This window comes from Choristoneura fumiferana, chromosome Z (assembly GCF_025370935.1).
Source record: "Choristoneura fumiferana chromosome Z, NRCan_CFum_1, whole genome shotgun sequence".
Classification (NCBI taxonomy): domain Eukaryota; kingdom Metazoa; phylum Arthropoda; class Insecta; order Lepidoptera; family Tortricidae; genus Choristoneura; species Choristoneura fumiferana.
This window is the reverse complement of record NC_133472.1, coordinates 25,035,089-25,061,910: the sequence shown is the minus strand read 5'-3', so window position 1 is coordinate 25,061,910 and position 26,822 is coordinate 25,035,089. Positions and strand designations below refer to the sequence as shown.

The window sequence follows — 26,822 nt, the reverse complement described above, 5'->3', positions numbered from 1 at the left end:
ATTGTCTGCCCTACCCTGTAGAAATAACAAAGGTTCAAACTTGAAATTTCCGTTAAAAGGCTGACTTCTGGTGCCTTTACCCTATGACAGTTATGAAGCTTTTTTGTTCAATCATTGTTGCTTATTGTTGTACTCCGACAGAACTATGGCTACAATTCGTATTTGTTTCATTATTCTAATTGCCACTTATTGTGCGTAGGTACCTACCAATTTAAAGCATACTTACTTATGTATAAAAAATATTTTTTTGAAAATGTATCGGAACCCGCATTTTGTATATTTTTAAGCTAATATTTACCTATTCGTAAAATTATTTTTCAAAAAAAAAACCTGTCAAGATCGTAACTATTTACTTTATTTGTAAGGCCAGTAGCCTAAATGTGGGTTAACTTGTAGTACAGGATTTTTAACAGCATGTATAAGTACGTTGTTGTGAATGTTTAGGCAGCGGCGGCGAGGAGGCGGCGTCGTCGACGACGGACCGGGCGACGGACGTGCGCTCCGTGCTGTGGCACCACGTGGCGCTGCGCATGACGCCCGCCGTGCAGCAGGTGGTGGAGTTCGCCAAGCGGCTGCCCGGCTTCCACAACTTGCCGCAGGATGACCAGCTCATACTCATCAAGGTAACTACCACCAAATTAAACCTGATCTTAAATAATCTTAAATAAACTATATCCTTTTCAAACCGGAAAGTCTGATGCGTAACGGTTTTGACACACGCGATCACAATCCAATGACAGTTTTGTATGCGAACGTTACACATTGGTCCTCAGGTTAGCTTGAAAAGATCCCTTTTAGGGATATGTTCACCTTTGTGCTGTTTTTGTTTTGTTGTTATTTTTTATTAAGAACGTTTATACCTGCTAAAATGGCAACGTTGCATTTTTGTTAGTTTTTCTCGATTATTCCATAAAAATTTAACGAAAATTAAAAATATTTTCTGATCGAACACTTCTTAATATATAAGTTAACTCCAATAATTATTCGTGATAGACTTTTACCTTAAAAACGAATTAATGTTTATGACCGGTTTTTAAAGAAAATAAAAGTAACGCATAATTATTGGAGTAGACACATTATCGTATATAGTGTTCTATCAGACAACATTATTAATTTTCATTCCATTTTTATGGAATAATCGAGAAAAACTAACAGAAATGCAACTTTGCCAGCTCAGCAGGTATAAACGTTCTCAAGTATTTTTGCGTTTGATGTACAATTAAGTTACATACTGTAAAAGGTTGGTTCTGGGCATCGAATTCCGAAATTAATTGGTGATTTGTTACGATAAGTGCGTCATTCTAACACATGATACAACCATTTTTATTGTCTTGAATGACCACTAACAGCCCATAGGTAGGTACTTTGAAATTTTGTACTAAGAGCAATGGTAAACAAGTGCGTCGGACAAAATAATATGTACTTCTTTAATGTTCATTTTTCGCCTGCCGTTGGAACAGAGTATATTTTAGTTTTAGTATTAGAATAATAAAAAGCAGGGGGATTTTACTTAACTATGCTTTGCGATGACTAAACTAAACTAACTCGTGATACCTCATGGACAACCATAGAAAACTACAACTAACTCATTCTTGCACGGAGATAGTCTCTGCGCGCAAAAGAGTGTCTAACCATTTTTTTTTGTCTTACCACCATCACCATTTCTGTTTTTGCGCGACATATTTTGCCAATATTGCAGTAGAAAAGTACGTTCGTTTAACTTTCCAGTCAGTTGAGTACCTGTCTTCATTTCGGCTTCGTCATGTATACAGCCAAAGAAACTGAAACACGTATCGGGTGGAACTGCAGATGTCAAATTGATATACCACACGTCTGACAAAGAAATCATGTGATTAAATTTTTTCGACTGTAGGTAGGTATTTCGTATACCACATTTATTTATCTAAAAGCATAAAAAACAATAATTTTGATCTTTGCGAATGTGTAATGTGCCGCATTTTATGAAAAATATTGCGATTCTCTTTTCGCTTCGTCCATTCCTTCCTTACCTGTAATTCTTCTGGCAGTACCTTTAATGGAATAATGCGATTTTGTCGTACTAGACTAGATCCGTTACAAGTTAGGCAGGGATCACTTGTAAAGGAATAAAAGCGAACAAGGACTCGCAATAGCTTTCTTAAAAGAACTACAGCGAAAAAATTACTCGCCTCGCAGTAGATACTAACTAAGAAGAAACTTAAGGAACGTTCCTTTCTTTTCATACTAAGTAACAATTTTGCACTACCAAAGGAACTACGCAAATAAGTAATCCCGAAAAAATGTCAGGTACTGGCAAAGAAACTAAGTATAGCGAATATCCGAATGGTTGGCAAACATAAATTTAACACAGTGGTGTGCATTGTTCTTGCAGCTTGGGTTCTTCGAGGTGTGGCTGACGCGCGCCACGCGGCTTTCATCCGCAGACGGCATCGTGTTTGACGACGGAACTATTATTACCCATAGTCAGCTGGAAATAGTGTATGATGTAAGTTTTTATAATATTGAGAATCGTAACAGATACCATGTCTTGGAGGGCGAAAACCGTTCTATCCCAGAATAAAATGACAACAGCAAAACAAATTAACACAAATTTACGTCCATGGTAGACAGCAGGTAAAAAGGGTCAGTAAAATACCCTCAATTTATAGTACTTTGTGCATTAAGGGCCGTAAGAAGGGAATAAATAATAAATAAATAAATAACACGGGACAATTCTCACCAATTGACCTAGTCCCAAAGTAAGCTTAGCAAAGCTTGTGTTATGGATGCTAAGCAACGGAAAAATATAATTACCTATATAGATATAGATACATACTTAAATACATGTAATTCATGTCCCGCGGGAACTTTACAATTTCTCGGGATATAATCCTATATCGTGTATGAAGTTGCGGGCAAAGGAAACGCGTAGTATGTACTTTAACGTTTTCTAAAATTCCAACCCTGAATCAGCGAAGCAGGGTTTCAAAGTTGGTAAGAATCATAATTAATTACGTATGTAGGTCGATTTTTGTATTACAAAATTTGCACTATCTGTCTAAAAGAGAATCTGTCTGTATTTGTATATATAATCCTCCGAAAAATTAATCAAAACACGAAAAAAGGATCGCAGAAAGTAAATGTATGTTACTCCAAATTTAACGCGAGCGAAGCCGCGAGCAAAAGCTAGTTATATATATAGAATATAGATTATTGTTAAATCGACTTTGTAGATTAATTAAAATATATAAATAATTATTAAATAATGAATAGGTACTTACATAACGGACAATTATTATTATTATTATTATTATTAAATATTAACATTTTAGCATTATTTAATTTGACTGTAGTACCTAAAGTTCCCGGGTCCATTCTATTGTCGTAATTAAAGAAAAAAAAGTTTTAAAATAGCGAGAATTTGTTTTGCTTTTGCACGGAGTTCTTGAAAGTTTTAAGAAATCACTATTTAAACAATTTTTTATCTGTGTGAATGTGTGACTTTGGCAAATTGTGATGCAGAAATGTTGACGCCACCAAAAATTAAACAGGCGGCAATGGAAGTGAGCAGTAATTCCCCTTACAGTAGTTGCATGAAATAAACGTGGGTGGTGCTCGCACGAGGGCGCTTTATTTTATTTGTATTATTAGTAAAAACGTGTGTTCTCAGGCACCGTTCGCGGCGGCCGCGCTGCGCTACGTGCGCGACGTGACGGCGGCGGCGCTGAGCGAGGAAGAGCTGGCGCTGTTCACGGGCGCGCTGCTGCTGAGCCCGCAGCGGGCCGGCCTCAGCGAGCCCGCGCGCGTCGCCGCGCTGCACCGCGCGCTCTACGAAGCCTTCCAAAACTCAGTCAGTGTAACTCATATTATTTTGACGACACTGCTCGGAAATATGGCCATATATAACCTGAATCCAGTACCCAAAACTGCCTATATATACATTAACAGCTGACTCATTTATGGCTCGCAAAACACGACAACAATGTAACACATTACGGTAACAGGTCGTATGTACTCATGGTACCATCAGCTAAATATGTGGTCTACTACCCTAAAGTTGATAATCATTTGAATGTCATAAAACAATAATGCCTGTCAACTTAAAAGTTCGACTTTAGCGATATTTTCATTTGATAGAAATTTGTTTAAAAATTGATAGACCACTTATTTGGCTGATGGTACATACGACTTTTTAGAATATATTTCAGAATTTCATTCTCGGCGTGCTGAAAGGACAATCGGACCAATCAAAAGTAATCATCTGCTGCAGAAATTAAATTGACCAATGAAAATGCGTCATTTATGACTTTTATGGGGTGTTTTTAGGGTTCCTTACCCAAAGGGTGCCAACGGGACCCCGCTGCCTGTCTGTCTGTCTGTCTGTCTGCCTGTCTGTCCGTCTGTCACAGGGATCTATCTCTTAAGCCGTAAAAGTTAGACACTAGAAAATTTCACAGATTATGTATTACCGTGGCCGCTATAATAACAAATACTTAAAATAAAATAAAGTTACAAATTAAAGGGGGTCGTCATACAAGATTTTTTTTCAACGTTTTTTGGTTGCTAGGCGTTATTAGCCGTTGCTAAGGCGACTGAGTCGCCTAGCAACGACTAGCTATTTCGTGTGAATATTTCCCTTTAAGTTTGCGATTTTAATGATGTTTTATAAAAGCTTCGATAATATAATATAGTGACTGTCTGATTGTGTGGTTTATTCGTTTTTGTGCAAAATTAAAAGCAATTTATGAACCACAAACCTCAATGAAGCCAACTTTGATAAAGCGATCGCCAAATCCACACCGTATAATCACTATGTTTACCTATTGTTTTTACACTAAAAAGTCATACTAAGTATTTAACACTATTTACAAGGTTTATAATACAGTTTAAAATTTATTCACACTAGTTGAGCTTCTTATTACTTAATTACACAACATACGAAGTCCGCTGAATTTCCCGCGAATGAACTGAGCCAAAGAGGATGAGACTTTAAAATTGTTCTCTATTCAAAATACGTGCACCTAGTGCTTACATTTTGGTGATATGTTTTTATTAACTTGTAATGAAATGTAATTAATTAATATGTTTGTTCGGGTAAAATTAACATTTCAACTTAAATTTGAAGTGGATATCTTCAACCGATTGAGCTGAAATTTTGCATGCATGTATAAATCCGATGACAATGCAATATTATTAGGACGTAGAGCTGATCTAATGATTAAGTTAGATGTTGGCCATAGGAACTCTGTAATAAAACGACACGACCGCATCGATTTTGGTCTCATTTCATTCGTCTTGACGACTACCTACTTTGGTAATCAGGGGCAAAAAGTACCGCCAGCAAAAAAGGTTGTATTAGATTTTTTTACAAAAAAATATTACTGAACTATTTGTTTTTAAAACATTGTACGGAGGTGCCCTTCATGTGTGAGTAGCTCCCACTCGCGCTTGAGCGTTTTTTTTCTTTAATGCATAATATGCACAAATGCTTTAATTTTTTAGTATGTAAAAACGCCACAGCATCGCAGAGGTCGGACATGATGAGGATGACGTTTTTATTTATTAAATATGTGGTTGGGCACTTGCCACTGAGAACGGATTTGTTTAAAAAAAAACTATGTTACAAAAGAAAAACAAAAATCGGCGGGAGGGGTGACTCTGTTTACTTAACGGCCCGGAATAGTAATATTATCGTAATGGAAATAACGACCCGATTATTCGTGTACGTCGCCTATACAAACTCAAACAAATGTCAAACTGACATGAGTTTTTATGGGCGTGTACAAGAAAAATCGGGTCGGTATTTCTATGTTGGTATTATCCGGGCCGGTAAAGAGGTGTGACACTCTTCGCAGGAGCAAAATGTTTTTTATTTCCTCGCAGAGGTCGTGAAAAGCACAATGTTTATAGTCTCGGCCAAAGAGTATTAGTATGGTCTCGGCCAAAAATGCAATAGATGAACTCGCATTATCGAAGGCCTCCCCTACGGGTCGGCCTTCAAACTAACTCGTTCATCTATTGCTTACTTTCTAGCCTCTACAACAATGTCTAGCCTGGGCCGGAGACTTCAGGCCGCTGTACCTGTACCACAAACCACAAAAATTGCAAGGGCTACAAATCGACATTAGTTGTTAACTTTCTCATACAAACGTTGGTGGTGCGGAATATACATACGAGTATATGGCATCTAGAATTCGAGCAAGAAGGTTAGGTAATTTTGTTGGATTATGATTATATTTGTGTGTTTACCCACGGTTTACCTTACGTTGTATGTACCTACAGGTCTACCTTATTTATTGGACTGCCAAACATGGAAGTTTACAAAGAAACCAAACCAATAACTAAACACATGCCAAAGGAATATATAGAAAAAGATAGGCGGGATAGGTAAGCCGAGGGGTAGGTAAAATAGGTCGTATGAACGAGTTATCCGCTTTTCTAAAGTTTTTATTCCTCCCATTTAAGAAATTAAACGCCAACGTGACCATTATTTTTATTTTCGTTAGCACATTAACAGCGAGGAGCGCAAAGTTTGAAATTTATTGACGGTTGCGTTTGTTTTCAGGTGATTACCGCGGCGAGCACGGGCACAGGCGCGGGCGGCACGGCGCCGGCGCGGCTGGCGGCGATGGCGGCGGCCACGCGTGACGTACAGACGCTGGGCCGCCGCCACTTGGAGCTACTGGCCTGGTGCCGCGACCACTGGCCGCGCCTCGTGCTGCCCGCGCTTTTCGCTGAGATCTTCGACATCCCCAAGGGAGAGGAAGACGACGCCGCCGACACGGAGCGCGCCTGCTCCTCTTCCGCACCCCCACCCTCGTCCTCAGACGCCGCCGCAGGCACCGCTGCCGCCGCCACCGCCACCTCCTCCGGAGTCTACAACGGCTTGGCTTCGCAAATACAGGGATAAGCCTCACCCTTTTCACAAATACAGGGCGTCCCAAGACCATGCCACATGAAGGGGAAGTATCTTAAATATTGTACTTAGATAGACAGTTGTACTGAAAGGAGACTTCATTTTTATTTTAAAAACAATTTTAATTTTAATCAAAGATTTTTAATATTTTTGATTAATCGCCTTTCTGAACCGGGAACTGAACACACCAAATGGTGAAAAAAAAAACACAATTGATTTATTACAATATTATTATTTTATCTTGTACTTTAAATAGGAAAATAATACTTACTAGAGTTATTAGTAGGTAATAGGTACTTTAAAATGATAATAGCTATCAGTATTTAGAAACAAAGTAAAGTCAAAGAAAAGGCTAAGTATTTATTTTCCTGGAATTGTAAATGTAAAATTTCATGGATAAAAATAATCCTTCTGATTGAGCCTTTTGATCGGTTTCGTAAAATGACGGTTTTTTTTACGATTTGGCGGTTTTGATTCCCGGTTCAGACAGACGATTATTCAAAATTCTATGAATGCCGTTAAAATGGTTTTAAAAATCAAAATGAAGTCTCCTTTCAGTTTCAATAAACTTGTCTTCCTACAATATTTAAGATACGATACTTCCCCTTCATGTGGCATGGTGTTGGGACGCACTGTATAGGTAGGTATTCAGCCACCAACAAATGTATCGTCCTGATAAAATTAGGTCAGACAACAGCGCTTGCATAATAGATAAATTATGTTCGCACACTCGCCCGATACATCCGCTAGAGATACAATCAACGAATATGTGGTCCAAGAGCCCGCGGCAGCCAGATCTTCTTTATAAAGTTTTTTATAAAAAAACTGCATAGGTGTATAATTTTGTCAGGCGTCTATTTAAACATATTTTAGGGTTGCCTGGCAGGGGGTTACTTTCCTAGAAAGTGTCTGGCAATAAAGGAAGTGATGACAAATATCAAATGAACAAAATATACTCAGAGGTACCAAATTTTACATACAAAATTACCTACTACTGCATATATTTGAGGGCCAGATTTTTTGCCGCTCAGTAGGTAAGTATACCGGGTGTGGCCTGTAATACGAGCAAATAATTAAAACATAGATCGTACTCGTCAAACTAAACAGCATTAGTTCAGCGACTTTTAAAAATAATGGAGTACGGAATCTTCCAAGTTTAGGTATATTTTATACCTTAGGCTGCTATTTAAGAGTAAACCTACTAATAATTCTCAAGCAAACTTAGCCGTTATAGTTTTCCTTGAAAGTTTGATATACTTACTACCATCCTGATTTTTTTCAAATCTTTTCCGTTTAGATTTTAGAGGGCGGGACGCTCGATTTTAATGAAAATTTGCACTTTAAAGTTGAATATTTCGCAAAAAAAGCAATGAATCGAAAAACCTATCCAACTATACCCAACACTATAGGGTTGGATGAGAAAAAAAAACACCCCCACTTTACGTCTATGGGAGGTACCCTAAAAAATTTTTTTTATTTTTTATTGTAACATTTTATCGGTATAGTTTACATATATATCCGTGCAAAATTACAGCTTTCTAGCATTGATAGTCCCTGAGCAAAGCCACAGACAGACAGACATGGCGAAACTATAAGGGTTCCGTTTTTGCCATTTCGGGTCCGGAACCCTAGAAAGTAAATATTTTTAAAAGTAGCCGAACTAATGTTGTTCATTTTGACGAGTATGATCTATGTTTTCATTATTTGCTCATATTGCAGGCCACACCCGGTATATCAAAACTGAGTTTTATACATTTTATATTATGACTAGGTGACATTTTATGTTATGACGTTTAACACGTAATATTTTCCAAAGCGCTCAATATGCAAATTGGGGGATCGTTATTACCTGTGTTAGTTTTGAACGTGAAACTACCGTTAGACTCACTCATATTAATTATATTGTCCCGGGTAACTCACGTCTTAAATCGAATTTAGCCCGACATGCTTCGGGCTAATCCGTAACCGTAACCCTTCGTCTTCGGAGCAACGCGACTCGGCGGCTGCTGCACCACGCGTACTGTGCGCCGCTGCTCTGCTCGCGCGAGCGTTGCTCCGAAGACGAAGGGCTACTGATTAGCCCGAAACAGTCGGGCTAAACTCGATTTAAGACGCGAGTTATCCGGGTCAATATATTTAATACCTGTGCTAGTACCATATATAAAAAAAAACTTTCAGCCTTTATACTAATAACGAAGGTGTGGCTGCCGCGGACACCGGCTCTTATGCACTTGTTTATCTACTTAATTTCATTCCAACATTCCGCGTAAGGCCGAGGCCGCACTACGGCTAACGCTGCGGCTTTTAACGCATTCACTGCCACCGACGCACATATGCGTTTTCGGGACTTCGCCCAGTGCCGCTGTCATACTCATTCATACATTTTGAACGCACATGTGAGTCGGTGGCACCTGTGGAAGTCAGGAGGCAGTGAATGCGTTAACCGGGTGACTTTGTGAATCAAGTAAACTAACAAAAGCGGCCGCACTAGCGGTTTTAAGTTTACTTGTATTAAAAAGTCACGCGGTTATAAACCGTAGAGTACCTATTCTCACAGTCCGAGTACAACAGATGATTTACTGACTTACATAAATAATGTTCAGGTTAGAGATGATAACCGTTATTGGAATAGTGAGTCAAAATGTTTTTAGATAGCAAACAGTAGAAAACAAAACCAACTTAAACTATCTCTCTCACATTACCTACTCATTGTCTTATTGTGCTTTTAAATCCTAGGTGCCCACGAAATGGCGATGTACCTTCTTCACTTTAAATTTTGCCATAGTTTTCACCTCATCTGCAAAACACCAGCAGCGACCAAAGTTCCGAAATCACTTGCACTCGTAGGTAGTAGCAATCAGCGACAAACTTCGTTAAATTTTCGTTGCGGCCTTCATTTCAAACTTCGAATTTCGTAGTACACGGCACCAATTTGCGACTGGCAATTACGATGTTCGGAAATGAAGCAAAGGGGTGCTATCTTCTACAGTCCGGCGAGTGGTCGGGTTGCCCGCCGAGAGGAATAAGCCGATCCCTCTGTTGGGGTAGGTACATCTACACAGACAATATTAACATAAGTTCTTTGAACAATGCTGGTGAGCTCTGCTATGTGGCCAAGGTTTTCTTATATCAGATCAAAACCAAGCGACGGCCAGCCAAGTGACTACTGACTGGAAAAGAGAGAGCTTAAGACCTCGAAGTGATCGGACGTGTAAATCCCGTGTGATAAATATAAACAACAGATAATTTAAATACGAGCCGTTTTAATATCGACACATGCACAGTCAATCTTAGGGGCGGTACAGACGGAAAGCATTTGAACTGCAACCTAGCTGCAAAATGTCAGTTCGAGTGCAGTTTTGCTGCAATTGGTGTAACTGCATCAAAACTGCAAACCGATCGTGCAGTCCGCTTACAGTTGACGTGTACTCCTGTCAACCGCACACCGACCGCAAGCTGGCTGCACGGCCGTAATGCAGTCGTATTGCATTTGAAGACAATTGCAATAGAACTGCGAAAGGAGGCATTGCAGTTACAATGCAGTTATATTGCAGTCATTTCAACTGAAATATAACTGCATTACGAACGTGCAGCCAGCATGCAGTCAGTGTGTGGTTGACAGGACTGCACGGCAACAGTAAGCGGACTGCACAGTCGGTTTGCAATTGTGGTTGTGATGCAGTTACACCAACTGCAGCTAAGCTGCACTCGAACTGCCACTTTGCAGCTAGGTTGCAGTTCAAATGCTGTCTGTCTGTACCCTGTGCCCTTTGTTCGATGTAAATTTATTTACAAAAACTTGCTTAACTTACATAAGAGATGCCTTAACTTAATAGTAACATATAAAATATTTCAGGAAAAAAACAAGTGATTCCGTAGTAAAACTGTAATAAGTCAAAAAATAAAATATTTTTCCTAGTATAGTTGTGAGTAAACTAAAGGTATAAAAAAATCTAATCAAGTCAAAATAGCTCAAGGGAAAATGTTGTTTCCTTATCCAGCTACGGCCTTACAGTTATTATGAAACTGAAAGTAGGTAAAGCCTGAATACATGCTCTTTCAATGAAAATGAAAAATATTTTTCTTAGATTAAGCGCCTAGTTGGCTTTAAAAATGTAATTTAATGGGGTGCAATAGAAAATACTTTAATTTTAATGTATTCCAAATCTGATCTCAGCTTTGAGACTGATCGACTCTATAACATCTTGTTATACTTGTCGCCAACGAGTGGCACCACTGTATTGGCCACAGAGTCTGACTTTCATTACCTAACTTAAATCAAGCTATTCTGATGACTATTTCGCTAGCAGTCTAAATGTTTGATATAGGAAAACCTAACAACCAAGCCGGACTGTTGTTAAATGTATATGTATGAAAGTCTGACTACTTATATAATATGATCCCACAGAATTGGAAACCGCCAAGACTAATATGTCCGTTTTGTTTACCTTATGATGTAGTCTGACCAGACCCTGATATGCAAAAAGGAGTTAAATCATTACATACGGATATTTTCTGAGTAACCAGTCCGTTTTATTAAGTAACAAGTCAGCAAACTTCGGGACAAGGGTGTGGTTCGACTAGCAAAACATTATTAACGAAAATTGTAAAGGAGCAAGAAGTTTGCAAGTTATAAAATTAATGATAATTAATTTTCACGCTTCTTTGCTGACAAGAAGTAGGTACTTTAGTATTGTATTAGTCAGCGGGCCTACACACGCGTACCATATAAAGCTAGTGCTCGCGGCAACTAGACCTTCATTATAGTACCTATAAAAGCTGAACTTCTTTTATATATGGTACTAACACAGGTAAGAACGATCCCCAATTATGAAATTAAAATATCACGAACGAAGATGAATTTTGAACATGAAACTACCGTGAGACTCACTCATATTAAATGATATTGTAACAGAAAACTCACGTCTTAAACCGGGTTTAGCTCGACATGTTTCGGGCTACTTCGTAGCCCTTCTTCTCAGGAGCACGCGACTCTGCGGCTGCCGCAACACGCACACTCCAAATGTTTTATGATTTTTTTATTGTACCATTTTGTCGGCATAGCTTACATATATATTCGTGCAAAATTTCAGCTTTCTAGCATTGATAGTCCCTGAGCAAAGCCGCGGACGGAAAAACAGACAGAAATGGCGAAACTATAAGGGTTCCGTTTAAAATTGCGTTTACATACTACAGTATGACGAATTTGAGGTGAAATTTTATGACGTTTGATGCGTGATAATTTCCAATGCGCTCAATAGCCAAATGTTATAATTGGGGATCGTTCTTACCTGAGAACTATATAAAAAACCTTCAGCCTTTATACTATAACGAAGACTGCCGCGGGCTCTTAATCGACCAGTCAAAATTCATTGCAATACAAAGATATGACTTTCTAAATCTAGAATTGTAACTGTTATTACAGGGTGTGTTTATTTTCCCTACATTTATATTGATAAGTCTTAAATATATTACTCAGTGGATATTAGGTACGTATGGTATAAGTAGCTGGCTCTTTACGTATCCGATTCAAAGTTGATCCACCTTAAAAACTACGTGCCAAAGAGAAGGTGCGACAAAAAACTACCCCCAAAAACCAAAAACAAAAAACTTTAAACTTTGTCCCGGCTTTTCGCAAATGATTCTTGCTGCTGTATCACTGCTACATATTATACTCCGCAAATTCTACTGGGTATGAATCTGACAAGTATTCCAGATGTTGAGAATACCTACGAAGGTAGATAAAATAAAAATTAGAATTATTTTCTAGTAACACCGATACGACAGTCTGCTGCTTACGAACAAAGTTTTATTTAGGAACAATAAAAAAAAATATTAGCATTAAATGGTTTAAGGGGTGTCTACTCGAAACTATAATAAGCAACGGTATCAAATGTTTCCTTCTACGAAATAACAGTGAATCAATTTGATTTCTGGGCCACCATTGAATGACAATAATTATATATATAACAGTGCTTATGGATTGATTGACGGAAATATCACGATGAAGGTTCTGTAGTGGCCTAGGAATTGGTTGACTGTGCCTAGGCAGAGTACTTATTACTAAGCTATTGTCATTGTAAATTTATCTATTTCAAAGCTATTTTTGGATAGTAAACATAAGATCACACTATACACGATGTATTTTACTGTGTTTATGTAAACCTAAGCAGAATAAGTTACTATTAGTGCGATAAAAAAATAAACAGAAATCAGTATACTTACACTCATCAAATACGATAAAAAAAATCTTGTCTTAATGTAGAATTTAGAGCCTTATTATAATCTAGATGTACTACTTAAATTGTTTACATACTGCTAAAGTATGCCTTGATAAAATCAATGTCATACTAACCGGATTAAATTGCATGTAGCAGCGAACTTTATTTTTTTCTTATCTCCCTACCTACTTTAATATGTACCTATACCTACTCTTCTCCGTTGACGTGAACGTAAATTCAAGAAGATCAACTGGAAACATGAGTCTGCCTCGAAATATTATTTTAATATATGTATATCTATAATAGTGATAAATGAAACTTAAATTCTAAGTAGGTATACATCCCGCGGCTCGAAACTAGCGGTGACCGCACTCCAATCCTCCAAATCTTCTGCCCCGCCGATCGCTCAGTTCCCCGCAATACCTTATTGTGTACTTCTGTGCATTAACGGTCGCCGCTAATCATTCGTGCCATTAGGTTACACGCATTCTACGGGCTCATAATACCTAAAATTAAGACTAAGAACTAAATTTTCGATCGTATTTATGATAAAAATAGTAACGAGATGAAATAAGATGAAATTCAAATTGATAATTACTTAATTTATTTCATCACCATCATCATCATCCCAGCCTATATTGCAGGGCACATGCTTCCTTTTAGAATGAGAGGGATTGGGCCTTAGCTCCCATCCCACGCGCGCCCTGTGCGGATTGGGAACTTCACACACACCATTGAATTTCTTATCAGATGTGTGCATATGAAAAACAGTGATTTCGAAATTTAGACATTTTTCCATGCAGCTCATCCACTTCTGCTGCTGACTGTAGACACATAATTTTTAGATTTGTCTGCTTTTGCAATAAACTGCTGGCTCGGCTAAGCTCTTAAGCGCAAAGAGGGATAAAGGTATCAGGTACATAATGAATAAAAATATATTTTGATTTAATGCTTAATTTGTATTGCCGCTTTCTCAAATCACAAAGACGAAACAATAAGTGTTAAACATAATATTTTAAAAACTTACAATTTAAGAAATTAAATAATTCTTCTTTCATCTTTAATAACAATAACAAAGCAAAGAGCTAATTTTAGAATGTTAGCGATGTATATCGCTAAGTTAAACAAGCTTTTCGTAATTTTAACTCGCCTACTATTTAAATGTATTATACAAAAACGAATACGATATTTCAAATCTGAAAGCCATAATAAAATAATTGTGGTAAGCATTATAACTTATAACAAACGGAATTTTTAACATCGAACTATTTGAAAATATGATATTAGTAAACTAAAACTTCATAACACACAAAAACATGTTATTTTATTACCTTTCTTACTAGGAAAGTTATATGTACATAGGGTTTAAAAAATGTATGCCTTTGAAATTCATAATTACTTCACCTTTTTAAAGAAATCAAATATTACAGAACACAATTAACCTAAAGAAAAGTGCATTATAGCCGAGGACAACTTTCTAGTTTGAGAAATGTTTGGTTCAGTGTTAATAACATTCATTTTCTTTGCTAGTGCTGATAGGTTGGCTCCCAACTAACTCAACTTTTCAATCGGTTCTCGATTTTGATCCCTGACCCTGAAGAAGCTGATTTTAAAACATTACTACGTACAGTCAGCAACAAAGATATGAATACAGCCAAAGAGCCTAAAAATATGTATACACGACCTTAATGTTCAGGCAATAAAGTCATGTATTCGTATTTTTGGCACTTCAAACGTATGTATATTTTTGTTGCTGACTGTACATCATTACAATTTAAAATGCGGTTTACCGACGACTACTTACAATTGTTTCATTATGCTAGTGTTAACACAGAACATTAAAGACGATTGATATACCGTTTAATTCTAACTTGTATGTACAGGTGAAACGACGATCAACTTTATTTTTGTACGCGAGTAACAAAAAGCAACATAAACTAAGAGTTCTCTACTTTGATGCAGGGGCACATGCCTATTTCTTCTTTCTCTCTTATTTGCTAACTATAAATAATCATTCACTCCCACAGACGAAACTTGGACTCTTTTATTTTCAAAAGTTGTATTAATGGCTTTTAGTTATACACAGCGACTGGTACATCAAGGATAATTAAGGATATTAGGTTTACAATTTTAAAGAGAGCCGGGAGATCAACTGTCAGCTTTGCTGTCTTCCGTCCTCGTACACGCTTTTTTGCTCGTGTCAAAAATCACCGGATTCGCTCTCCCCTAAACATGTGGTTCATAAAGCTGTAATCGTATAGAAAAATTTATTTAGCATGCCTCAGTACAAAAAAAACTAGATTTTATAACAGCTTATTTACGATCCACCTAACAATTAAATTCTTATAGCGTTTAAATCGTATCGCATCAAATGCTACACAGGCGTATGTGACCATAACAAAACCTTCAAGATCCACAATTGTTTACTTTTTCTACGATGTTGATGGCAAACCGAGAATAAACTGATTGATTCAGGTGTTACTTTGCGGAGGTCCATAGTAGAGGGAAGCATGTTGCTCTTACTGGCGGAGAAGCAAGGTAAAAATATATTGTAGTTCATTTAAACCGAGAATTGTTCAGTGTAATGATTTAACACGGGTTCTGCCTTTACGCAGAATTAATGTTTGCCAAATATTTCATTTCCCAACTCTCAATTTTCCAACCGAAACCAAAAAAAAAACTTAATTTATTTTCTTAAGCTTTTATAACACAGATTATAAAAGGTTAGGTTAGGTTAAGTTTGTTTTATGAAATATGAAGAGAAAATTCTGAGTTGGCAAATTAAATAGTTTGAAATTAAACATTTGGGAAATGTGAGTTGGGAAAAGGCAGAGAACCCTTTTTTAAGAAACAGGAGGGGCTAACGAGCAAGTAACAGAAGTAAATGGTGGGTAGCCGTTGTCCTAAAAAATGTAACTTTCACAAAGTTTTATTTCGGATATCAGATCAAAGTTTTGTCTGATATTCTTGAAAAGAAAATAAGAAAGTGATAAGTGTGGCAACATTATAATTTCTAAGTAAAACTTTACGTGTAAGACCAGGCAATTGCTTTAACCTTAAAGTAGGTCACGTTTTAGTTGGGCTTGATAAAATCACGCATTTACATGTCGCATATGTAAAAACTTTAGGTTGAACAGTGAATAAAATATGTAGACAATAATTATACAAGAATACAAAATAAGACTAATTAGTATTACCTATATTGAACGAAAATACCAACGTAAAACATTATATTTTCATATAATAAATAGCGATTCTAAGTAAATCACAATATATATTGAAAAAAAAATACCATAGACCAAAAGCTACATAGTTTAAAGTTGAAGGTTTCTTGGGGTTAGTCTCACTTCGCCTAAAAAGCAACTGGTCTATGTAGCATGTGGTCTAAAAAGCAGCTGGTCTAAGTAGCAAATGGTCTATAAGGCAACTGGTCTAAGTAGCAAGTGGTCTATAAGACAACTGGTCTGAGTAGTAAGTGGTCTAAAACGCAACTGGAAGCTGGTCTAAAACGCTTTTCGCCTAAAACGCAACTGGTCTAAAAATACAACTCGTCTGTAACGCTACTCGTCTAAAACGCTTCTCGTCTAAAATGCAACTGGTCTAAAACGTTTTTAGTCTAAATCTCATCTCTTAAAAAATGCAAGTGGTCTAAACACAAATTAGTCTCACTACCATAAGTCCGAAATCTTTTTGAGTAGGCTTCATTACGACTTTACACTAATATTATAAATGCGAAAGTTGGTGTGTTTGTTACAATCACGTGTAAACTAAATAGAAAAAAATTAAATTAATTTACAACATCAAAAAGCAATGCTCGCTTTGCTCGTGGTTCAATCCCAGAATCCTTCGCTTGCTCGAGTTTCAATTGTAAGCACTCGTGCCAAACAGTAACTTTCCACCCTTGCATAACTATTAGACAAGCTTATAATTTTAGACATGAACGTATTTCTTTATCGTATGTTATATAGCTATTAGATAGGCATAATATAGGTCTAAGGAATAAAATACTTCTTCATATTTAGACCAAGTGGCGTTTAAAACCGATTATCAGGTAGCTTAAGACCACTTGTTACTTAGGCCATCTGCGTTTTAGACCTATGGCTATGGTTTTTTAGGCCATTTAAGTTTTAAACTACTTGCTACTTAGACCAGCTGCTTTATAGACCACTTGATAATTAGACCAGTTGCCTTTTAGACCACTTGCTACTTAGACTAGCTGCTTTATAGACCACTTGCTAATTGGACCAGCTTTGTTATAGACCACTTACTACTTAGACCAGTTGCTTTTTAGACCACTTGCTACTTAGACCAGTTGCCTTATAGACCACTTGATACATAGACCAGCTGCTTTTTACACCACATGCTACATAGACCAGTTGCTTTTTAGATGAAGTGAGACTAACCCGTTTCTTGCAATTAGGTACAATCCGTGAGCTCTTAGAAAAAATTTCGGGATTCGGGGGGAATCGGAAGGTTTCGTGTTGTAGAAAATGTCAAAAAAATGTCTTTTTGATTTAGTAGCAATCCATGACGCGAGGAGTGCACTCGTTGTGTTTTCATTAATTTATATAGAGCAGTTAAAACCACCACTTACACCACATTTCCATGGGGAGTCAATTTAAACAAGGTATTTCTGCAAAAAACAAAAAAAAACATTTGACATACCCAATAGAAGTATATACTTCCAAATAACAGTAGTGTGTTAAGGTGGGGTGTTCTCTATTTAAATTAACGATGGCAGAATTCGAAAATTCTGATTTTGTTTTATTTGTATCATGACGAAGTCATATTGTGTTAAAACTAGAAAAAGATAAAGAAACGTAATATTATTACAGTAAGGTTTATTTTGTACTGATGGTTATTATTTACATAACTTTTTACGGTAACTGAAATGTTTTGCAAGTAGATAACAGAACAGTACAGCATATCACGATCACATGTCATCGTCAATACCCGAAGTATGCTTCTAAAATCCGAAGTTTCTTTTAAGAGCTCACGGAGTGTACCCACTTAGCAAATACCAACCGAATTTTGCTTAAAAGTGAAAAACATTAATTACTCGTAAGTTATGATAAGAACTACAAAAGCATTGAATGAAATAGAAAATAATTATCAGAAGAGTAACTTAGACCAGAAATTAAGCGAAATGAAATGTGTGAATAATCATCATGAAATTATTATCAGGCCCACATTCAAGGGTAGAAATTAAGTCAGAGAAAATATTAAATTCGAAAACGTTGTCATATTGAAACGTTTAAAGACTAATAAAACTTGACATTTACCTACCTACTAACGAACAGAACTATTTTTATAACTTAATTTCTACTCTTACTGTCAGAAATAGGTAAAAAATAGTGATTAACTTGGTAGCCTTTAAAAATATTAGCTTTCAAGAATAGCTACAAGAATGAAAAGCAATTTTAGATCTCCTATTTAGTCGTTTATCATTATCAATTCAAAGATTTTTTCTTAAGTAGGCTACCGGCAAGATTTACAGTTTTTTATAAAATATAAAAGGCAAGTTATATCCGCCTGGAATATCTCTACTAATTACTAGAACACTATGTTTCTATCCGGATTTTAAAATTTTGCTCCTACAATTATTTCAGACATACGAAATAAAGTTTCTAAGTCTTGTTAAATAAGTTTTAAGTAGAAATTACATTTTTAACACCTATTTCGGTAGCGGTACTTTATTATTCGTGTCATCGGATTTACACACACACGCACCACATTGCAAGATAATCGGAGTAATCAGACTGGAAATCGGTAAGTAAAACTAGACTTACAATTTTTTTAGGATTCCGTAGTACTGCAAGTAGTTGCCAACCGCACTATATACATAAATACAGTCAGCAACAGAAGTGGATGAGCGGTTACGCTGCTCAAAATGATCTACACGACTTTACTACCAAGATAATAAGAGTGTTTAGATCATTTTGAGCACCACAATCGCTCATCTACTTCTGCTGCTGACTGTACTATATTTTGAGTCTGTGTACTATATAGCATTCCGTAGTACTGCAAGTAGTTGCCAACCGCACTATATACATAAATACAGTCAGCAGCAGAAGTGGATGAGCGGTTACGCTGCTCAAAATGATCTACACGACTTTACTGCCAAGATAAAAAGAGTGTTTACATCATTTTGAGCACCACAATCGCTCATCTACTTCTGCTGCTGACTGTACTATATTTTGAGTCTGTGTACTATACACTACTGAAGATATATACCACTATTGTACGCAGAAGTATTATAATGTATCACGTGCGGTTTAGGATGACCTTTTTTGATTAGTATAACTAAGTAGTTCTCATCTTTTAACCCAGGGTCGTTTTTGTCTTTGTCTAAACCTATTTTTACCTATTTTTTGGGACAAAAACGACCCACTGGGCATATATGGGTTAAAATACTCAACATCCCATAACTTTTGCTTTATGAACGCGCCTAATAGGTATTAAAGACTGATTAACTAGGAAAAATAAAAACGCCATTTTAGTGTAGGTGTAGGGGTACCTGTACACGTAATCTAAAGAGGGGATGATTTTTTTGCAATTTTACTATACTATAACCGTTTTCTGAACGATATCGATAATCGCTATTTCAAAACCAGAGGCTTGTCATTGTATAACGCGCGGACGCTTGATATCGCATTCACTATTTCTTTCTGTCTAACGGTGTAAGATGGTGACCGAAAGAGATGGTGAAAGCGATGGCAAGAACCCACGCGTTAGGCAATAGGGCCTCTGATCCGATCCCTGGTACTCTTACGGCTTAAGAATTCCAAATTTCAACGGCATTCGATAGAGTGTATGATGATTCATGCATTTTTGACAATTAGGTACGATGGCATGAAAAAAATCAGCCTGCGTAAGATAGCTACGCCAACTGAAATGTTTTTTTCTTCAGAAATGCTTGTTACTTGCGTGATTGAAGAATGAACTAAGCTTTACTTATAATCTGCTAAAATTGTTGAATGTGAGTACGTGATAGTTGTGTTCTTTAAACTTAGGTATGTTGTTAAATTAAGCCTAGTAACCAAGGGGAACAAGCAAGCCTAACATGAAAGACGATGCTTTTACACTTGTTGGTCAGTGAGTCCCATTTCAACTACAGCACCACTACAGTATACGAGGGATGAGCGACGAGCACAAACAGGCGCGAATGCTCGTCGCTCTGTAATGTTTCGGTATAGTTAGTAATTATTTTGTGAGGGTACAGTTTGACATATCATAGTAGGTAACATAACGATTGGACGGAATTAATTTTCGAGTGAATTGAACAAACGGTAGGCGCGACGCTCCTTTAATTAAATATTGATTATTGCTTATTTGGTTAGAATATTTTATTCAAATAGTAGTTAGCCTCAAATTATGACTTCCAAAATATATTTTAACAAAAAATATAATCTATTCAACTAAATCGCACAAGCATTTCCGAATCATTGATGGCTAATTTGACTTGATTGTTGTTAAAATAAATCAGTTCATATGCACTTATTTTAATGTAACTGATTTTAAAAAAGGTAAATATGCCCGTAATTTATCAGAAACTAAGTGACCTATTTTTATGATACTTTCTCAAGGTACTTAAATAAACATAAAGAGTATACGGCAAACATACAGTTATAAGTTATAACATAACACTACATCTCACGGAACCCTTTCCTTATCATATATTCTTTTCCTTTGTAACAAGTTGTGGAATCGAGTCAGATGTTTGCACACAAATAAATTCGCACCATCATCTTATAATATTACAACTCATTTCATTGTCTGAATTTTTGGGATAAACATACATTACTTTATAAACTTTCTTCAGCCCTGGCATATTATTAATTTATCTCATATCACGCACGATAAATAAAGGGACCCTAATTGGGTTTTGGCTCCGAAAATATATATGTAAATTGGCAAACATAGAGTAAACAGTCAAAAGTAGCAAATGGATGAAAAAGAATTAAAACCGCAAATACAAAATTGTTAATTTCAAAACATTGTATGACTTTATGAAAGACGCAAAGAAAGTGATGCCTTCGTTTAATTTCCATTTTTTGCTGGCGTACTCTAATTCTCTAATCTTTGTTAAATACAAGCAATTCTAAAATACCAAGCAAATATAAAACACAACACAACCGAATGAATTTTAACCTGGTAGTTCATTCTGCATTAACTCTTATTCAAGCACAAATTTTTCAACATTCTGTAAAACATCATATGAAGAAAACAGACTGCGCAAAGTATCTACTTCATTAAATGTTCATTACTAAAATTTCATTATTTTCAAAACCTCGTCTCGTTTCGTTTCGCAATGAAACTTGTAGACGAGTATAAACCAACAAGTTGCTAAAACTAATGCTTTTGTGTTCTAAAATTGTATGTAGGTAGAAAGTGCACTTGGGATCTAGATCTATTAAAATCATTTAACCTTCCTTTTAGGACATACCCCAAGCAAAATATCACAAACGAAAGGTAAGTTATGACTCCATTCGATCTTTAGGTACTTGTACGTAAGATGCTAGCGATCGAATAGATAAAATAACTTTTAAATCAAAAGATAAAAGATAGAAACGAGTTTCCAAAAGTTCTTGCCTCCATGCTTATTGCTAGTTTAAATTTCATTTTAGTCTTATGATCCAGTTACTTAAGGAATAAGAAGGGGTCAATCGCGGAATGAGAGGTAATAAGCTGGAAACTCTTACACAGCTTCATTTTGGTGTCCTAATTGCATTAGGATACTCGCAGAAAACTGACTTTTTTACATTTTACCTTGAATAACTTACGACCCGGACACAAGATCTTATGTGACTTTTGAGACAGCATTTAGGGCACCAAAATGAAGCTGTATACGAGTTTCCAGCTTATTATCTCTCATTCCGAAGTAAATCTCCTAATATTACTGCATCATTGTTAAATTCATACATAAGCAAAGAAACTAAAATTCTAAAGAAAATACTGCATTGAGAAATAGAACCAAACCAAAAAGTTTACTCGAGCGCTGTGGTCACTTCACTACGTGCAGCGGCCGAATGGACTCAATAATTTGCCTAAATATATTGATGATATGTTATTGCTTTCTCAGACGCCTATGGGCCTCGGTACTTTTGCCTGCGCTCAGTCTAAGTTCCAATCCAAACTATAGAGTTCGGATCAAAATTACAAAACAGTTTATTTTCATACAGAAGACAAATTCACTCCTAACACGTAAGTACCCATAACTATATAAGCAGGTGGTAGGACCTTGTGCAAGGTCCGCCCGGATTGCTACCACCATCTTGCTCGCTAATCCTGCCGTGAAGCAGCAGTGCTTGCATTGTTGTGTTTCGGCGTGGAGAGTAAGACAGCCGGTAAAAATACTAGCACTTGAGGTATCCCATCTTAGGCCTCTAGGTTGGCAACGCATCTGCAATACCAGGAGTATTGCAGATGTTTATGGGCGGTGGTGATCTCTTACCATCAGGAGATCCACTTGCTCGTTTTCCAACCAGTCGAATAAAAAAAATAAGAGAAATAAAATCTGTGCTGTGCCCAGTCTGTTGTATAAACACTGACACTTCAAAAAAATTAACCAACAAGGTCTCCTAGCCTCTTGCAAGTGCGAGTAAGCGTAACCGTCAATATTAACTAGTGTTTGATGATATTAGAAAATATTTGCTAAATAGTAACCAGCACCCACCCCATCTAACGAAAAAGAACCCTTGGAGCTTCTGAGTTATAAGTCGCGATATTCGAAATGCATGCAGATTTGGTACAGATGTGCAAGTTGCGGAAAGTTTTCAAAAAGTTCGTAATTTCTGGAAATTTTCACAAGAAATATAGGAAATTTAAAGTTAAGAAACGGAAAGTCTCAATACCCATACAAAATTGTGAGAAGTTTCCGAAACTTTCCTATGCGAATAATTCCGCAATACGGTATTTGACTATTTTTTATATGTTTTATAAATGAAAACTTCACAATACCTGTTATCGAATAGAGAAACAAATTTTAAGCTACCTTTACAAATAACAAAGTTATAAAGGTTTGCAATCCAAGATTAGACAGAGAAAGACATACTGGCATGTGACATCACACGCTAGTAGCGCCATACTTGCTGCATAGAGAAAAGCGTTTGAGAAAGAGACAGGTATATAGATTTTTCAAAAAATCACTATAAAATCAATTTTCAACTGATTTATGTTTTTTCTCGCTAAACACTTTCTGTATACCTATATTTTCATAATAATATATAAGACATGGTAAATTCAGGAGTATTCATTCAAATACCGTATTTTGGGAAGTTTCCTTTGGCACATCAGTAAGTTATGGTACCACTGAGATGTTGTTTCCATTATGGGCCAATATTTTGCATACGGGTGGTATTTCACTTATCAAATATCTTTTTCCAATTCCAGTGTTACATTCAATTTATTTTTATGTATTTTTATTTGTTGCGTAACCATATTGATTTAAATATCCATTGGATGAAGTCGTCCAATATATTAGAACTATAATGATTTTTTCTCATTAAGGCACTTGTCCCACCGCCGACGATGAGCGAGAAGCGAGTAGAGCGAGTAACTAGAAACGAGTGGGTGAGCAGCGAGAAGCGAGTGTAGTTCTGTCGCTGGCTGTAAGCGAGCGTTCGAGTGCGACGGGCGATTACTCGCTCCACTCGACTCGCTCGTGCGGGGCGGCCGCCAAGCTGGCATCGCTGAGCGAGTATCTATAGCTCAGCGAGTTTTATAGCTCTTGTCGCTGCAACAAAAGATGTAAGAACGAGTTCTCGCCGACAGTGTGAATAGCCAGCGATCAACTATTAATATATGTGCCTCTTTTACTCACACAGGATCTTATATCTTTTGTTCGTTTCTTGAGCGAGAAAATAGTCGATAGCCAATCGTTTCCTCGCTGGCGGTGAGACAACTGCCTTAGCTTTGTCCGATTTAATATTTAATCAAAATTCTTTAACGGATGCCCATTTCACTTTTTTGTTACCGGTTCGCTACAACAAAATGTCATAATACCAAGTTACGTATTACGTACGACGCAATGTCAAAACAGATTAGTTTAAAAATTCACATTGCGACGTACTAAGAACATGGTTGTAGCAAACCGGTAACACTTTTTCGTACAACATATTTTCTTTTTTGCATAGCCAGTCATTTATAGATTTCATGTTTGATTAAATGCACATTGAACATAGATATTAGATAAGTGGTCCCAACAACAATGCCCAAGCAACATTTTTAGGTTATATTGCAATCCCTTGATTCTCTATTGTTTGACTGATCGATTGGTTGTGGCCCGATCCCACAGCCGCGCGCCGCCGTCAAAGCCCGGGCTCACGTCCGTTGCGGACCACCGGCATCTCTACGGAGCACCACAACGTATATCCGATACGATAACTCAAACCAATCATTCAAACAAACCAAAATACGACCGTCTAATACTAAAGTAAGCACAAGATTTAAAAACCAAGAGCAAGGCTTAAAGGGGTAGTGGACAACAGTATTTACTGGTACAGGTGCTGGCATTGTAGCTTGCTAGACTATCAGATTGAACCTTATCACAAAAATACTGTTGGTAACGTTTTTTTATTTATATCCATAATCATGTGAAATTAGATCTCTAACTATTCTCATGTCTGATGTAAGTTTTCTTTATTAATATTGTCACACGCATAGTCCCTAATTGTGCAATTTCTACAAAATTTAATGCAAATAGACCGTAAATCTAAATTCCTCCATATACTACATATAAAAATATTTAAAATAGTTTTTTTTTTTTAATCCATTTTTGCATAATCCATTATTGGTAGCCAGCAAGCTGTTTTTGCATTTATCTTCATGCTCAAACATTAATAGCAAAACTACTCGCGTGTAAAGAGAAATAACCACGAGTGCGTAGGTACATAATCAAAATAATGCACTAATGTGTAACGTGGCACCTTTATCAGCTGGAGTTAACATTGCAGTAGTTTACATGAGTAGAGCGAACAATGCCTTTAATAATGACCATTTAGGTAAAATATTGCTATTATTTTGATTGTTAGAAGATCGATGCTTGCGGAAAAATGAGTCCGAAATCAAACGTAAAAAAAAACTGAAATAAATAATGACATAAACAATAACGTTAACACATGAAGAGCTATAATTAATTATCAATTAAAACAGAGAGCACTCTAATCAAAGCATGTTGCGGGCGACTATTGGTACAGTCACTTTTACAATGCTGGATGCAACAGAGTTCAACGAAGTAAGAACATGAACGATGGATATGATCTCAATATATTTAAACTCAAATGTCCACCTTGATCTGATTTTGCCCGTATTTAATATTATTATATTCAAATGAATGGATTGGCAAGGGAAATTTAATGCTAGGGGAAAAGAAATGAAAAGGGAAACAGAGGAGACGCGTTGACGTAAGTGTCATTTCTGTGGAGGTGGTAACGGTGTAGGGAAAGGGGCGGGCGCGGCGGCGCGCGCGCTCACTTCTTGGTGGGCGTGCCGCGCTGTGTGAGGCCTTCGAACCGTTTGAACGTGTAGTTGATGAACACCCAATCCTTGTACGCCACCTCGCCGTCTTGCGTGATCGGGGCCGCGGCTGCAAACACAACAAGGTTCCTTTACATCTATATTTGATTGATCATCAGTACGAGGGCTGCCTTTTAAGTTCTGTCGTTTGCAAACCTCCCGTGACTATTAAAAAAAAAACTAGTATCATCTTAAAATATTTAAATTTAGAATTCGAAAACAAAAGAATGATTCGAGATCAGCCGAACCGTTTTCGTACAGCGTCGGTTCAAAGTTGACAAGTCAGTTGTGAAAATGGAAATTTGGAATGAAAATTTACGTGCAAGAATTTTTTTACAACTTCAAAAGAAGTTTAACGCGTCTACAGTGCTTTGAAGAGCTTACTACTGTTTTTAATAATAAAGCACCATGCAACCGGACTGTGGAACGCTGGTATTTAGAATTTCTACGTGGTTGCTCTAGTCTTAGTGATAGGCACCGTGAAGGCCGACCCGTAACCCAGGAGAACATTTTTGCTGTACGGCAACTGATCTTAGAAGATCGCCATGCGACATACCGTGAGATAGAAGCTTCATTAAGCATTTCAGGGACCAGTGTTCAAAATATTTTTTCATGATCACTTAGGCGTAAAAAAATTTGATCTTACGCGGGATACCACATTTACTTAGTGAAGACCAAAAAATGACTCGCGTTAGATGGTGTCGCAAAACTCTGCGGCAATTCAACCGAGGAGACTCTAAACACGTTTATAACATTAGCAGAGGTGACGAATTTTGGATATATGCCTACTATCTGGATTCTAAACAGCAGTAGACTATTTGGGTGTTCCAAGATGAGCCAAAACCGACCAGAATAATACCCTAACCGAGCATTTCGAAATGGCCACGTTGCCACCATCGTACTCGAAGACAGTAATACAGTTAATGCTGACTGGTATACCACTGTTTGTTTTTCTGAAGTTATCGGCGAGTTCCGAAAAAAATACCAATACCAATACGTCGTATAGTACCGCACCACGATAATGCTAGCTCGCACACCGCCCGGCAGACAATACGGTATTTGACAACTCCGGATTTTGCAATATGTTAATATTATTATGAAAATATAGATAAACAGATAGTGTTTAGCGAAGAGAAAATTTAAACCGGTTGAAAATTGGATTTATAGTGTTTTTTTGAAAAATCTATATA

At 36.9% G+C, this 26,822-nt stretch overlaps 2 protein-coding genes across 6 annotated transcripts in view; one reads left to right on the top strand and one right to left on the bottom strand.

Moving 5' to 3' along the window:
* Positions 1–13,276, top strand: part of LOC141432422 (ecdysone-induced protein 78C-like) — a 50,878-nt gene extending 37,602 nt beyond the window's left edge. For all 3 annotated transcript variants that reach the window (XM_074093985.1, XM_074093979.1, XM_074093994.1), the window contains 4 exons: positions 445–623; positions 2,372–2,485; positions 3,650–3,829; positions 6,545–13,276. In XM_074093985.1, the coding sequence (XP_073950086.1) occupies positions 445–623; positions 2,372–2,485; positions 3,650–3,829; positions 6,545–6,889 (818 nt within the window). In that variant the 3' untranslated portion in view covers positions 6,890–13,276. The remainder of the gene's footprint in view (positions 1–444; positions 624–2,371; positions 2,486–3,649; positions 3,830–6,544) is intronic.
* Positions 13,277–14,834: 1,558 nt separating this feature from the next.
* Positions 14,835–26,822, bottom strand: part of trc (Serine/threonine-protein kinase tricornered) — a 31,405-nt gene continuing 19,417 nt past the window's right edge. For all 3 annotated transcript variants that reach the window (XM_074093949.1, XM_074093967.1, XM_074093958.1), the window contains exon 11: positions 14,835–25,702. In XM_074093949.1, the coding sequence (XP_073950050.1) occupies positions 25,587–25,702 (116 nt within the window). In that variant the 3' untranslated portion in view covers positions 14,835–25,586. The remainder of the gene's footprint in view (positions 25,703–26,822) is intronic.